Genomic DNA, 16989 nt, shown 5'->3' with positions numbered 1-16989 from the left:
TTTCGCTTAACTTTTAAGAATGGAGCTTAAAAAAAAGTGCTGGTAAGGCGCTGGACCCAAATGTGAGTTGGTTTGCATTCACGCTTGAGCGTAGCGAATTTGAGCGTTTTTCGCACATTATACTTGCACCTTTTTTGTGCATTTTCTTATAGCGGTTTCAGAGGTTTTTGAGCGTTGACGTTTTTTTTAAATTGATTTATTTGGGGGGGGGGGGGGTTTTAGCCAATCGAGGAAAACTCATCTGTTTCATCATTTTGTTGCTAGGTTTTTTAGCTTTTCCTTCAGCTTTTTTTTTTTTTTTTTTTTTTATTATTCTTATTGGTATTTTTTATTTATTTTTTGTTAGGGTAAGGGGTTCGAGTTAAGGTTAGGATTGGGGGTTAATTTATTTGTCCTTTTTTTTTTTTTTCAGTCTTAATTTAGTATTCTATTTATTTATTTTCTTAGGGTAAGGGGTTAGTTAAGGTTGGCATTAGGGGTTAATTTATTTGTTGCCTTTTTTTTTTTCTTATTTTATTTTATTCTTTGTTAGGGTAAGGGGTTAGAGTTAAGGTTAGAATTGGGCATTAAGATAATTTATTTGTCTTTTTTTTTTTTTTTTTCTTAAACGCCCAATCCTAACCTTAACTCTAACCCCCTTATCCCAACAAAGAATAAAATAAAAATAATAAGAAAAAAAAAAAAGACAATAAATAAACCCCCTAATCCCTTACCCTAAGAAAATAAATAAATAAGATAATTTATTTGTCTTTTTTTTTTCTTTCTTTCTTATTTTTATTTTATTCTTTGTTGGGATAAGGGGTTTAGAGTTAAGGTTAGAATTGGGGGTTCATTTATTTGTCTTTTTTTCCTTTATTTTGTTAGGGGGGTATAAGGGATTAGAGTTAAGGTTAAGATTAGGGGTGAATTTATTATTTTTTTTTATTAATTTATTTGTTCTTTGTTAAGGTAAGGGGTTAGAGTTAAGGTTAGACTTGGGGGTTAATTTTATTGTGGTTTTTTTTTTTTTTTTTGTGGTCAGCGTACTAATAGGATTTTTTTTTTTACTTATCGTAAAATCCATTTCATTGAGTTCATTGACAGATACAGCACTCCATATTCTGAACCATAGGGTTATAACGCCCCCTACAGGAGTAGGACACTAGGCAGAAAAAAGACTTGGCTACGCCTATGGGCAGTCCTAGCTGGTCTGCATCCCCCTCTCTGCTATAGGCCTTCAGTTTAGTAACAAGCAGTGTCAGAAATATTAATACCCCATAGATGGGTGGGGGCTGTGTCCCTCAATGAAATCAGAGAAATGGATTTTACGGTAGGTACAAAAATCCCATTTTCCCTTTCGTTCGTTGACAGAAACAGCGCTCCATATTCAGAACCATAGGGATGTCCCCAAGCAGTGCCAAATATGAGGGGTGGGACAACAAAACATTCCAAGGCTAAACACAAGAGCCAACCAGGTAACCGCTTAACAAAAAACTGGCGCCCAACCTGTACAGTACACCCCCCAAAGAGGGAACAGACCCTCTAAACAGCAGCATGCAAAACCTTGCGGCCAAAGGAGGCACCCGCAGATGCCAACACATCCACTTTGTAGAATTTAGTAAAAGTGTGCACAGACGATCAAGTGGCCGCCTTGCAAACCTGCACCACTGATGGCTGATGATAGAAGGCCCAAGAAGCCATAAAGTAGAATGCGCCGTGACAGGGAAAGGAGGAACCTGACCCTTGATAGAATGGGCCTGAGTCATCGTCTGTCTGATGTATCTGGAAATGGTCACAGAAGAAGCGGACAGTCCTTTTCTTGGCCCATCCGTTATCACAATCAGTGGGTCTGACCTCCGAAAGGACTCTGTGCATGCCAGATACGTCCAGATCGCTCAAACCACATCCAAGGCATGCAACGCAAGATCCTTGGGATGAGTGGGCCTGGTGCACAGGGAAGACAACACGATGTCTTTGTTCAAATGGAAGTTAGAGACCACCTTAGGTAGGAACAACAGGCATGGATGAAGAACCACCTTATCTTTGTGGACCACCAGGTAGGTGGGAGAACAAGATAACGCCGCCAGTTCCATCACCCTGTGAGCAGAGGGGATGGCGACCAAAAAAGCTACCTTCTGAGACAGCGTAAGCAGAATCCACCTAATAGCTTATGGAGAACTGAGAGCACCAAGTTAAAATCCCACGGCGGTAGAGGAGACCGCACCGGCAGAGCCTGGTTTCGAACCCCTAAATAAAAGTATGCACCGGTGAATGCGTGGTTAGGGGTGCTGAAAGAAGCCCGTCAAGGCAGACACCTGGCCCTTGTTGGTACTCAAGGCCAACTTCTGTTAAACGCCTCATTGAAGGAAGGTTAAAATCCAAGCCACTGAAAGATCCAGGGTGAACCCTGACTGACTCACACCACGAAATGTACAATGGTAAATCTTCCTAGAGGTAGACTTCCCAGCCTTCAGATGTGTCGGAATCACCGACCCAGGCAAACCTCCTATCCTTCAACACCTGGCTTTTTAACAAAGGGGGGTGCTTTTTGCTACCCCACTGCTGAAAGTCCACCTTCACCTGGGGAGTCAAAGATGGTCCACGGGGACCACCAAAATTAAGGGGTTGTGGGGGGAGGGGGAAAGCGCAGGTCTGTCCCAGGTAGGTGCCCGTGTCCACCCAAGCCACATCCAGGGGGAGAGGGGGGGGGCACCTTACTCACCATACAAGGAACTAGACGGGCACCACTCCAGACAGAACCTCCTCCCCATCAAAATGGGGGGCTGTCAGCAAGGAGGAACCTCCTCACCATCAAAATGGGGGGTTGTTAGCCAGGAGGAATGCTGCGACTCAGTCAAAGACCCGGTCGTATGCGACCTCGGGAGGCATTTGGCTTGCAGGCCAGCCCCGTCTAGTGGGGCTATGTCAGGGCCAACCTAGCATTGCGCTTTGGTCTGCGTGCGCTTGCTAGCTAGACTGGGGGGGACCACTGGATCTAGCTATCCAGCCCGTCGCCCAGCCCAGCAGTTGATTGTAGATCTCACAGGAAAAAAAAAAGGAGAAAAAAATGCCATTAAAAGGAAAAAATTACCAGGACCAAAGATCCCGGCAGGGAGCAAGGTCCTTACTCCTGACTAGGCAGAAAAAAAAAAAAAACTGAAGGCCTATAGCAGAGAGGGGGATGTATACCAGAAAGGACTACCCATAGGCGTGGCCAAGTCTTTTTTTTTTTTTTTTTTCCTGCCTAGTGTCCTACTCCTGTAGGGGGCAATATAACCCTATGGTTCTGAATGTGGAGCGCCATGTCCCTCAATGAACGAAAGAGAAAAATATATTTAAAATACACATTTTTAAATAAAATTTAATCCCAAATACAATACATAAATAATGTGTAATAATAATCACTAACCCTTAACATTTTTTTTTTCCGGGTGTTTATTATTATTTTATTATTATTATTTTTATTATTATTAATACAAATGTATTAATTTAATATATTAAGATTGGGGGGCCCCAAAATGTGTTGGCTCCAAGTGGTTCTCGTCAAGGGCTGACTGGTTTCTCTATTGGGTATGCTTCCTCAGGACTCCTCCTTTATACAGCTGTGGCCACAATTTTTGAGAATGACACAAATATTTTCACAAAGTTGGAACGAAGTGGATAGAGGAACAAAACCTCGAAATTTTGGGTCCATGGCCAGGAAACTCCCCAGACCTTAATCCTATTGAGAACTTGTAGTCAATGCTTAGAGGTGGGTGAACAAAAAAACCCCCACAAATTCTGACTCCAAGCATTGATTATGTTGGAATGAGCGGCCATCGGTCAGGATGTGGCCTACAAGTTGAGTGACAGCATCCCGGGGGCAATTGCAGAGGTCTTTGAAAAAGAAGGGTCACCACTGCAAATATTGACTCTTTGCATAAACTTCATGTCATTGTCAGTAAAAGCCTTTGACACTTATAAAATGCTTGTAGTTATTTTATATCCAATAGTAATATCTGACAAAAAGATCTAAAAACGCGGAAGCAGCAGACTTTGTGAAAAGTCATTCTGAAAACTTTTGGACATAACTGTGCACGTTGCCTCGGCATACAGAAAACATGTTCTCTGTAGGTGTCAGCAGGCTGGGACACTCATGGCTACAGCTGAATCCGCTAAAATCTCTAAAGAGTTGCTTTTTAATGCCTACAGATTTACTTTTATACAGTTTAAAATGCTACAGTTCCTGGTGTGACGAATATGGATATCAATTCCAAGGGCAACTTTTGCATTCACTAGAATAAATCTAATGGTGATCACATTTACAGCGCTGTAAGCATCTAGGATGGCTTTCCACCTGGTTTTACAGGTGAAGGCCACTGACATTTTTTTTTTCCCTTCTCATCTATTCTGACTGTTTTTCACTATTTTTGCATTTGGCTAGGGTCAGTGTCACTACTGGTAGCATGAGGAGATACCTGGACCCTATAGAGGGGGTCAGTGTCACTACTGGTAGCATGAGGAGATACCTGGACCCTATAGAGGGGGTCAGTGTCACTACTGGTAGCATGAGGAGATACCTGGACCCTATAGAGGGGGTCAGTGTCACTACTGGTAGCATGAGGCCATACCTGGACCCTATAGAGGGGGTCAGTGTCACTACTGGTAGCATGAGGAGATACCTGGACCCTATAGAGGGGGTCAGTGTCACTACTGGTAGCATGAGGCCATATCTGGACCCTATAGAGGGGGGCAGTGTCACTACTGGTAGCATGAGGCCATACCTGGACCCTATAGAGGGGGTCAGTGTCACTACTGGTAGCATGAGGAGATACCTGGACCCTATAGAGGGGGGTCAGTGTCACTACTGGTAGCATGAGGCCATACCTGGACCCTATAGAGGGGGTCAGTGTCACTACTGGTAGCATGAGGCCATACCTGGACCCTATAGAGGGGGTCAGTGTCACTACTGGTAGCATGAGGCCATATCTGGACCCTATAGAGGGGGGCAGTGTCACTACTGGTAGCATGAGGCCATACCTGGACCCTATAGAGGGGGGCAGTGTCACTTCTGGTAGCATGAGGCCATACCTGGACCCTATAGAGGTTGCACAGACAGTCCAACTCCTCCAGGATGGCACATGTGCCATTGGCAGAAGGTTTGCTGTGTCTCCCAGCACAGTCTCAGGAGCATGGAGGAGATTCCAGGAGACAGGCAGTTACTCTAGGAGAGCTGGACAGGGCCATAGAAGGTCCTTAACCTATCAGCAGGACCGGTATCTGCTCCTTTGTGCAAGGAGGAACAGGATGAGCACTGCCAGAGCCCTACAAAATGACCTCCAGCAGGCCACTGGTGTGAATGTCTCTGACCAAACAATCAGAAACAGACTTCATGAGGGTGGCCTGAGGGCCCAACGTCCTCTAATAGGCTCTGTGCTCACTGCCCGGCACCGTGGAGCTCAATTGGCATTTACCATTGAACACCAGAATTGGCAGGTCAACTACTGGCACCCTGTGCTTTTCACAGATGAGAGCAGGTTCACCCTGAGCATGTGTGACAGGGTGGGGGAGAACTGTATGCAGTGGAAAACATTATGCTGCCTGTAACTTCGTTCAGCATGACTGGTTTGGTGGGGGGTCAGTGATGGTCTGGGGAGGCATATCCATGGAGGGACGCACAGACCTCTACAGGTTAGACAATGGCACTGCACAATATTTTTGTACGTTTAAAAAGATTTTTATTTATTTTTTGACAGGTACTTTATGAGGGATCTGGGTGTCTAAAAGACCCCAAACCCCTCCTCTTCACTTAAAAGCATTCAAAACGCCAAGTTTGACTGTTTTGAATGCGTTCATTTTTTTTTAATCTGGCGCCAGACACTCATGACATCACTTCAGGGTTTTTGCATGGAGACCCGATCAGAGCCAAATGCGGCTCTAATTGGGTCTTCGGCGGCCGTGCAGGCTGGTTGCCCGGGTCTCCTGGTGGGACTGGAGACCTGGGCGAGCTGCGGAAGGCGGAGTGAGGGTAGGGGGGGTGCGTCCCCTCCTGCTCCTTGTAATGACAGCCGAGTGGCTTCTCAGCCGCATCGGTTGTCATTACAAGACAGCCGACCGTCAGCTATGGACACCGGTACCGGGGTGATGCCTCTAGCTTTCGGTACAAGCACTTTCCCAAAATATCGGTAACCTCCGGGGCCGATATATCGGGAAAAGTGCATATCGGCCCTCGATATATCCGCTTTGCCGACAATCGGTCGATCCCTAATACAAACTACTGAGTGAGAACCATTCTGAGTTACTGCAATGACACTTCAGCTGCCTGCTGCATCATTTTTCACTTTGATTTTCGGGGTGTCTTTGAGTTCAGCCCTCTGTAGGGTGATAATTTTCATTTCAATCAAACTATGTGGCATCTTTTTTTTTTTCTAACACATTACCCAGTCCATGCCAGTATAGATAATCCAGCACGACTGTTTTTTTTAGCACTGTAGATGCATTACACACAGTGATATATTTCAAGCATTTTTTTCTTTTTAATTTTGATGATTACGGCTTACAGCGAGTGAAACCCCAATATTTAGTATCTCAGAAAATTAGAATACAGAAGACAAATCCTAATAAAAAAATAAAAAGGATTTGTAATAGAGAAATGTTGTCTTCGTGAGAAGTCTGTCCATGTGCAGTATAGGATGCACTAAATACTTGGTCGGGGCTCCTTTTGCATGAATTACGGCATCAATGCGGCGTGGCATGGAGGCGATCAGCCTGTGGCACAGCTGAGGTGTTATGGAAGCCCAGGTTGCTTTGATAGCGGCCTTCAGCTAGTCTGCATTGTTGGGTCTGGTGTCTCTCATCTTCCTCTTGGCAATACCCCACAGATTCTCTATGGGGTTTAGGTCAGGTGAGTTTGCTGGCCAATCAAGCACAGTGATCCCATGATCATGTGACCAGGTATTGGTAGATTTGGCCGTGTGGGCGATGCCAAGTCCTGTTGGAAAATGAAATCCACATCTCCATAAAGCTGAGCAGCAGAGGGAAGCATGAAGTGCTCTAGAATTTCCTGCTAGAGGGCTGCGCTGACTTTGGACTTGATAAAACACAGTGGGCCAACTCCAGCAGATGACACGGCTCCCCAAATCATCACTGAGGAAACGTCACACTGGACCTCATGCAACTTGGAATCTGTGGCTCTCCACTCCTCCTCCAAATTCTGGGCCCTTGATTTCCAAATTAAATGCAAAATTTACTTGAATTCAAAAAGAGGACTTTGGACCACTAAGCAACAGTCCAGCCAGTCCCTTTTCTGCTCTTCTTAGCCCAGGTAAGACCCTTCTGACATCTCTGGTTCAAGAGTGTCTTGACGCAAAGAACGCTACAGTTGATGCCCATGTCCTGGATATGTCTGCGTAGTGGCTCTTGAATCACTGACACCAGCCGTAGTTCACTCCTTGTGAATCCCCCCCCCCCCCCCCAAATTCTTGAATGGCCTTTGCTTCACAATCCTCTCAAGGCTGCGGTTATCCTTTTTGCTTGCGCACCTTTTTCTTCTTTCACTCAACGTTCCAATAATATGCTTGGATACAGCACTCTGTGAACAGTCAGCTTCTTTAGCGGTGGCCTTTTGTGACTTAACCTTCTTGTGGAGGGTGTCAGTGACTGTCTTCTGGACAACGGTCAAGTCAGCAGTCTTCCCCATGATTGTGTAACCTACTGAACCAGACTGAGGCGGATATCCTCAAACCACGGCCCTCCAGCTGTTATGGAACTACACGTCCCATGAGGCATTGTTAAACTCCAACATTCACAGACATGACTAGACATTATGGGAATTGTAGTTCCTGAATAACTGCAGGGCCAAAGTTTGAAGACCCCTAATTTTAAGGCTCAGGAAAACTTTTTACAGGTGTTTTTGAGTTAATTAGCTGATTAGAGTGCGACACCGTGAGTCTACAATATGCAACTTTTGTATATGTATGTATGTATATGTGTGTGTGTGTGTGTATATATATATATCTATATCTCTATCTATTTTTTTTTTTTTTTCATACATACTTTAATTTTTAAATTCTTTTTTATATATTCAAAACGGGAATATATATATATATATATATATATATATATATATATATATATATATATATATATATATATATATATATATATATATATATATATATATATATATATTGTGTGTGTTACTATTATTAGTATTCATTATATATATATATATATATATATATATATATATATATATATATATATATATATATATATATATATATATATATATATGAATACTAATAATAGTAACACACACAATAAATAAATATATATATATATATATATATATATATATATATATATATATATATATATATATATATATATATATATATATATATATAAATTTTTTTTTTTTTTTTTTTTTTGGGCTAGTGCTTAAGGAAGGGGCTCAGGTTATCTAGCAGATTATTTCTGATTTACTAAAATATGCTTGAGGGTATCGTATTGCGTTTCATGTAGCACTCGCCTGTTCTCTAGCAGTGAACGATCTGTGATAATGCAGAAGGCTGCAGCAATATTGGCATAGGAAGCCAGCGAGAACAATTGTCTCAAGTCTGTGTTCTGTCTGACAGATCGAACGGTGCGAACGGAGGGCCAACCGCCTGAAGGGAAAAGACCACGAGAAGAGGAAGAAAAGGAGGAGCGAGCGGGTGGAAGGGGGTTACCCCCCACCAACACTCCAGAAGGAGGAGGTGGGACCAAAGAGAAGTCGCAGTGATCGGGCGCTGGACACGGCACCTGAGAAGGAGAGTCCAAGGAAAGTGGGGACAGAAAGTAACCAGAATGGCGAGGTGAGTTCAAGAGAACGGGGGACTGAGCGATCGCACTCCCGCTGTAGGGAGTCCTATTTCTCACTCCTGAAAATTATCTTTACTCCGCCAGCGCGGTTTATTTAGACCAGGGATCTCCAAACTACAGCCCTCCAGCTGTTGCGGAACTACACATCCCATGAGGCATTGTAAACCTCTGACATTCTAAAACTCTTGTCAAGCAAGGGACAAAGGACCGGACCCCAGTAGTGACAATGATCTCCCTATAACTTCTCTCCCCATTACTGATCTACCATGCTTTGTTCTGCACAGTGTCTGTGTGGAGGCGGCCATCTTGGTAGAGGAGAAGTCTTCCCTTCCTCATGTCAGTGTTGCACAGCTCATTACTGGCAGGGAATATTCAGATGAGGCGATATCCGTACCATGTGATGACTTTTCTTTTTTTTTTTTCTCTTTCAGCGTTTGTGACACTCAGCCTGAAGACCCCCGACGCTCCCCAAAACTGGGATGGAGACCCTCTTACCGGACAACACGTTCAGTTTTACCTCCGCTGAAGAATGGTGAGAGGAAACTGTTGGGGGGTGATGAGACCCGGGACCCCCTCCTCTCTACCTCTTACACAGCAATTCTCTTCTCCCTTCTCCCCTGAAGATTGGGGGTGTACCTCTCTGGGGACATCTAATGAAAGCTGGTGCTACCTTCACATGACAATTGTCAGTGCTTGCCTATGGACTTTGTGGACCCTTAAACACGTGAGGAGGGGCGCCCTTTTCTATGTAGGTCTCAAATAATCCAAGCAATTACCCCGGTGAGATTTCTGTAGGCCCTGAAGGGGGGCTGTGCTAGAGGCCCTTACTTGTCTGTCCTGCCCTGAAGGAATGGGGGACCCCCTGACCAGCATGTTTATTTTTTAACCCCCCCCCCTCTTCTGTCCCCAAAAGCCTGAAGCCACAAGACCAAGACCAGCATCTGGTGCCACGTGGATGGGGCTTCTAATGTCGCAAAGAAAGTGGAACATTGATTCATTTTTTTTTTTTTTTCTTTTGGGCTTGGGAGGGGGTCACCTATTTTTTTAATTTTCTTTTTTATTTATTCTCTTCTCCTCGTGTTTGATAGTTTTCACTAGCGTTCCCATTCCTCGTCCTCCTCTATAGTCCAGGATGCACAGGGCTCTCTCTGCACCTCCAACCCCAAGTTAAGACATGTTCACTTTGTTCAGGACACTTTTGTTTAAAAAGTTTAAAAAAAAAAAAGAAAAAAATTTCTAAGTAATGTAAAAGGTTAAAAAATTTACCCTTAAAGTTCCCTTGTGGAGGGTTATCTTTTCTGACATGTAGAAATAAAGCTAGAGGTTTTTTTGGACTTTGTCTCCCGGTTTGCTTTGCAAGGCAAACTCCAGGCTGTATTATACCTCAGTATTGCAGACGTTTATTTTGCATAAATTATGTTTAGCATCACTATAAAAAAAAAAAAAAATACTTGGTTTATGTTGCTGGGTTTTTACTCTTTTTATTTTGGCTCTCAAGAAATTTTTATGGGTGTTCAACCTGTGGCCCTACAACTGTTATGGAACTACAAGTCCCATGAGGCTACGGAAGGCTGACAGTTACAAGCATTACTCCAAAAAGGCAGAGGCAGGATGGGACTTGGGTGTTCAACCTGTGGCCCTCCAGCTTCTGTGGAACTACAAGTCCCATGAGGCTACGCAAGGCTGACAGTTACAAGCATTACTCCAAAAAGGCAGAGGCAGGATGGGACTTGTAGTTCCACAACAGCTGGAGGGCCGCAGGTTGAACACCCATCTAAATGGAGTTCTTTGGATTAGAATGCACCTATTGGGTTCTGCTTAGTGGGAACTGTTCTTTCCTAGGTACAAAGATCAGGGCTGCACTCCAATGTCAGCCATTCTGTTTTATTACCAATCCATCACTTCAAAATCGGTCCTGGTGAGGCGTGTCAAAAATCGGTCCTGGTGAGGCGTGTCAAAAATCGGTCCTGGTGAGGCGTGTCAAAAATCGGTCCTGGTGAGGCGTGTCAAAAATCGGTCCTGGTGAGGCGTGTCAAAAATCGGTCCTGGTGAGGCGTGTCAAAAATCGGTCCTGGTGAGGCGCGTTAGATGTGGCCTGTGCAGAAACTGATGGATTTTTAATAAAACTGAATGGTTGATGTCATTAGAGTCCAGCCCTTATCTTTGTTCCCTGGTGCTTATGTGGAGAAGGACATGCCCCTTCCGGGACCGGCACCTAGTGCGGACATTGACTAGAAGTGATAAGCCAGAGGTTTGGAGTGTTCTCTTGTTCTTTCCTAGGTTCATTATGGATATTGGTCATTACTACTTGCTTGCTTCACTTGCTCACTACATAAAGTTCTCAGCATTGATGGCTTCAGGAATGATCAGTTGGCTAATGCTGTCAATAGGATGCTTCAGGGTATGTTATCAAAGTTAAGTAGGACCTGTGCTGTGGAAGGGGTGCCCAAAAAAAAGCTATGCAGAGGATTGGTCACCAGTATTGCCTAGGGTCTCCCTGCAGCTGATCTCTTCTCAATTACGAGTTTACCATGCCTTGTTTTGCAGTGAGACCCAGTGTGTGGAGGCCCAAAAAGACCTGTATAGTGTGTGGAGGCCCAAAAAGACCTGTATAGTGTGCTGCTCAGGCTCTCTGAGGGGGGGGGGTACTAATCCTTGATATCTACTGCTGAGAGTTCTGGTCGGGAATAGCCTGTCCTGGCTTCTAAGATCGCTCAGTGTGAAAGAAGATATGCCATATTACAATAAGTGGCAACCTTAGCCTGGACTCCAGCCAGGCCACAGCCCAACGCATTTCTCTGTGCTGCTCGGAGCCTAGTGATGGCCCCACGGCTCATTCGTGATATTGCCAAATCTCCAAAGACCAACAGTACCCCTCACACTGCAGATTAATAGCTAAAGAGCAGCGGTGTCTAGGCACAGGAAGTTTCAGAGAAAGGTGTGTATGTGTATATGTAATCTCACAAAAGTGAGTACACCCCTCACATTTTTGTAAATATTTTATTCTATCTTTTCATGTAACGACACTGAAGAAATTACACTTTGCTACAATGTAAAGTAGTGAGTGTACAGTTTGTATAACAGTGTAAATTTGCTGTCCCCTCAAAATAACTCAACACACAGCCATTAATGTCTAAACCGCTGGCAACAAAAGTCAGTACACCCCTAAGTGACAATGTCCAAATTGGGCCCAATCGGCCATTTTCCCTCCCCGGTGTCATGTGACTCGTTAGTGTTACAAGGTCTCAGGTGTGAATGGGGAGCAGGAGTGTTAAATTTGGTGTTATCGCTCTCACTCTCTCATACTGGTCACTGGAAGTTCAACATGGCTCCTCATGGCAAAGAACTCTCTGAGGATCTGAAAAAAAGAATTGTTACTCTACATAAAGATGGCCTAGGCTATAAGAAGATTGCCAAGACCCTGAAACTGACCAAGACCATACAGCGGTTTAACAGGACAGGTTCCACTCAGAACAGGCCTCACCATAGTCAACCAAAGAAGTTGGGTGCACGTGCTCAGCGTCCTATCCAGAGGTTGTCTTTGGGAAATAGAGGTATGAGTGCTGCCAGCATTGCTGCAGATGTTGAAGGGGTGGGAGGTCAGCCTGTTAGTGCTCAGACCATACGCCACACACTGCATCAAATTGGTCTGCATGGCTGTCATCCCAGAAGGAAGCCTCTTCTAAAGATGATGCACAAGAAAGCCAGCAAACAGTTTGCTGAAGACAAGCAGACTAAGGACATGGATTACTGGAACCGTCTCCTGTGGTCTGATGAGACCATGATAAACTTATTTGGGTCAGTTGGTGTCAGGCGTGTGTGGCAGCAACCAGGTGAGGAGTACAAAGACAAGTGTGTCTTCCCTACAGTCAAGCATGGTGGTGGGAGTGTCATGGTCTGGGGCTGCATGAGTGCTGCCGGCACTGGGGAGGTACAGTTCATTGAGGGACCCATGAATGCCAACATGTACTGTGACATACTGAAGAAGAGCATGATCCCCTCCCTTCAGAGACTGGGCTGCAGGGCAGTATTCCAACATAACTCCAAACACACCTCCAAGATGACCACTGCCTTGCTAAAGAAGCTGAGGGTAAAGGTGATGGACTTACCAAGCATGTCTCCAGACCTAAACCCTATTGAGCATCTGTGGGGCATCCTCAAACAGAAGGTGGAGGAGCGCAAGGTCTCTAACATCCACCAGCTCTGTGATGTCATCATGGAGGAGGGGAAGAGGACTCCAGTGACAACCTGTGAAGCTCTGGTGAACTCCATGCCCAAGAGGGTTAAGGCAGTGCTGGAAAATAATGGTGGCCACACAAAATATTGAAACTTTGGGCCCAATTCGGACATTGTCACTTAGGGGTGTACTCACTTTTGTTGTCAGCGGTTTAGATATTAATGGATGTGTAAAAAATAGTTCATAAGCGACGCTAGAACCAAGGAAGCAGGACCGTTCACCGGCTTCAGTGAAAATGAATACCGGAACTCAAGGTGAGTATTTCAAACATAAGAAAATAACATTTCCTTTGGTATTCTAGGATCACTTCATATAGGGCGACGAAGCTGAACGTCCAGAAGTCCACAGGGAAACGGGATGATCAAAATCCAGCATAAATGATAAAAGAAGCTCATAGTGCAGTTTATTATGATGGAAATAATCTTCTACTAGGATAATACATGCAGAAAGACCATCACCAAATGTCTGTGCAGAAGCCACTCAGCACCGCAATGTGTCTTATCTTAACCGCTTACCAGACAGACAAACTTTCAAAGCAATGAGACCGTGATGGCTTGGCAAGCTGGATCCACTCATATGAGATCGATCATCCCATGAACACAAACATGACAAGTGTATTCAGCGATTAATCCGGGAAATGACCAGCAGGAACCCAAAAAATTGAAAAGCTTACTGTAGTATGTAAAACAATCAGAGGAAGTTTATTGAAAGCTACTTACAATCAATTAGAAGTAAACGAGCAGTGTACACATTCAGATCATAATCCGTGGTTCTCTGCGTATCTTTGATTCTGTTGAAGGGTCACTTGACCGACGCCTAATGGATGTGTGTTGAGTTATTTGGAGGCGACAGCAAATTTACACTGTTATACAAGCTGTACACTCACTACTTTACATTGTAGCAAAGTGTCATTTCTTCAGTGTTGTCACATGAAAAGATAGAAGAAAATATTTACAAAAATGTGTGGGGTGTACTTACTTTTATGAGATACTGTATGATTTGCAGCTTATGCCGGCATTGGGTTCAGCTATGAGAGATGCACACTTAACATTGGTTGGACCAGTGTAACTATGCTATAGAAATCATACTTAAAAGAGAATTATGGTATAACGGACTCCAGACACCCCTACTGGGTACCTCCGTTGACGGGATGTTCCTAACGCTTCCCGAGTGCTCCAAGCACTCCACCAGACACCATAGCCACCTCAGACCCCACGAACCGCCGTAGATTGGTTGGGTGGGGTCTCGCCGTCTCCTACCCACCCTGGACCTACGACAAGGCTCCAGGTTCCAGTCGGTTAACCTCTCTTTCCCCAGAGAGTGCAGCAGGAACAGGAACAAGCTCTTACAAGAGCTTAGTGATTATTCAAGGGAGTATGAAGAGCATAGCAACCCCTTGTAGCAGATCCCCCCAATAAAAGACAGGACTCTTGATTGAGGGTGAAATAGAACACAAAGTGTTTATTCAAACACATGCACAAAGAGATATACACTGTGGGACAATCCCCCCCCCCCCCCTTAGCAGCCAATACACATATACATCCCATAATAAGTTTATCTTAAGGCAGACAGAAACAATAGAACAATGGAATACAGGCACTTACCAATAACAAACCCCACCCCACTATCTAGCAAGGGTCTATGAGACACTCCTGCAATATTCTAGCAATCTGAAAAGTCAAACCATTCATCTTCATACATTTCCTGAGAGATATTGCTGACAAATATTACCGCCCCATCTAAAGCCATCCAAACCATCAGGTATCTGTCTTTCACCCATAGTGACGGTTACCGTCACATATGGGGTTTCCTTTTTTTCCCCCATTTATACTTACCTAGGTGGATGCAGCATCGGAGTCATGCTGCATCTGTCCCCCCCCCCCCGGTGCTTCTATACTGAGAACTGAGTAATCAAACACCGCCAATCGGTCAGTGCTGAGAGCTCCCCTAGCAGAGAGCGGAACTAACCCCCCCCCCCCCTTATCCTTTTACCGCAGAGGAAGCTGCCATCTTTGTCAGTTTCATCTGCAGTAGAGATGGGGCTCAGGCATGTTTGGGATCTTAGTCCCAACCCACCTTCCCCACGCCAACACTACACATCCCTAATCGCAGGTAGTGAGACATTTCCTGGTCCGCAGCTGTACAATATGGGAAATGTCTCACTGCCCATTATTGGCAGTGTGCAGTGTCGGCTTTCTGGTGGGATTGGGCAGGTGCGTTGGGACCAGAATCCCGAACGCGTCTAAGCCCATCTCCAATCTGCAGTTATGGTGCTGCAGGTGATCAGTTATGGACCTCAGCTGTTTAATAGCTTGACAGTTTGGTTTAGAGCACAAGCAACTGTGACCGTTCTAGAGCACAAGCAACTGTGACCGTTCTTCATGGCATGCCTTGATTTGTAACTGTTTATGGAAACTGTAAACTTGATGGTTTTAGTTCCATTTTAAGATCCGTGAAGTAATGAAAGATCCGATGTAATAAGATTTTCTGGTGCAATGATGGTAAAAATGGTGTATTTATAGAGCAAAAATACTCAACTGCTGCAACAAGAGATCCAGTTCCACATCTGTACAAATACAAAGAAATGAAATGAGTAGGGTCAGTGCTGCAAGTAGGTGAACAAGGGGCGCATTATTTTGATACCTGTCTATACTGGGCAACTGTTTGCAGCTTGGTAGAGGCTGGGCTTTGCTTCCTCATGTCAGATCTGCCTTTGTAACTGGTGAAGGAATATTCAAGATGAAGTAGAAGGAACGGTGGAGGAAATGCCAATCCAGAGAATGAAGCAGGGAGATTCTTGTACAGTAGATCCTCCAGGTATAACCTCTGTCTAGCAGTTAGCAGCTGTACTCTTGCATTTCTTTGTTAGTATTGCTAGCTACAACAGTATTTCTATTGTGTTCATAGAAGGACACAGCCAGATCTTTATGACAGATGGGTCACTTTCACCTTCCCAAGGAAACCAGATTTCCCATTAATGTCCTGGAGTACCTTCTGAAGGAAACCAGACTTACCATCAATGTCCCAGAGTACCTTCCGTAGGAAACCAGACTTCCATCAACGTCTCTGGGTACCTTCTGAAGGAAACAAGACTTCCCTTCAACATCCCGGAGTACCTCCTGAAGGAAACCAGACTTCCCGTTAATGTTTCTGGGTACCTTCCGAAGGAAACAAGACTTCCCTTCAACATCCCGGAGTACCTCCTGAAGGAAACCAGACTTCCCGTTAATGTTTCTGGGTACCTTCCGAAGGAAACCAGACTTCGCATCAATGTCTCTTGGTACCTTCTGAAGGAAACCAGACTTCCCATCAACGTCTCTGGGTACCTTCTGAAGGAAACCAGACTTCCCATCAACGTCTCTGGGGACCTTCTGAAGGAAACCAGACTTCCCATCAACTTTCCAGAGTACCTTCCGAAGGAAACCAGACTTCCCATCAACGCCTCTGGGGACCTTCTGAAGGAAGCCAGATTTCCCATCAACATCTCGGAGTACATCCTGAAGGATACCAGACTCCCCATCAATGTTATGGGGGACCTTTCAATTGAGTCTGGGGACACCGTTCCATTTCTTAAAAATTCTCTAAAGTGTAGAGACCATCTCCCCCCTGATCGAGACTGATTGCTGAGGATAGTCCCAATTGCCTATTGTCCACTCCCCAAAATGTAGTCTACAGACAAGGCTGGGGCATAAAGTTCCACCCAGTCGATAACCGGAGACACCCCCTAGAGCCACAGCTGAGCTTTTGGTGCTGCCTTGGTGATTGATGTAAGCCACGGCTGTGCTATTCTCCGATTGCGTTCGGGCAATCCTCGAGAACCGTCCAATGAGAGAGGGAGAGCCGAACTGCCCGGAGCTCTAGGATGTTAAATGGAAGTCTGGTTTCCCTCAGAGTCCTCTCCTCTGACCCGACAAGTGACCCATCTGTCA

General features: G+C 44.8%; 1 protein-coding gene across 1 annotated transcript in view; it reads left to right on the top strand.

Annotated features, from left to right (window-relative positions):
* KDM5C (lysine demethylase 5C) overlaps positions 1-16680 on the top strand; it is a gene marked incomplete at its 3' end in the record, with an annotated part of 70289 nt that extends 53609 nt beyond the window's left edge. Inside the window, exons 27-29 of the mRNA XM_082264252.1 lie at positions 8598-8816; positions 11104-11224; positions 16061-16680. Coding sequence (XP_082120378.1) covers positions 8598-8816; positions 11104-11224; positions 16061-16680 — 960 coding nt within the window. The remainder of the gene's footprint in view (positions 1-8597; positions 8817-11103; positions 11225-16060) is intronic.
* Positions 16681-16989: the final 309 nt, after the last annotated feature.

The sequence above is a fragment of the Pelophylax lessonae genome (assembly GCF_965119305.1).
Source record: "Pelophylax lessonae genome assembly, chromosome: 7".
NCBI classification, from domain to species: Eukaryota; Metazoa; Chordata; class Amphibia; order Anura; family Ranidae; genus Pelophylax; species Pelophylax lessonae.
Note: the sequence above shows the minus strand (reverse complement) of the source record. Positions and strands in the feature narration are given on the sequence as shown.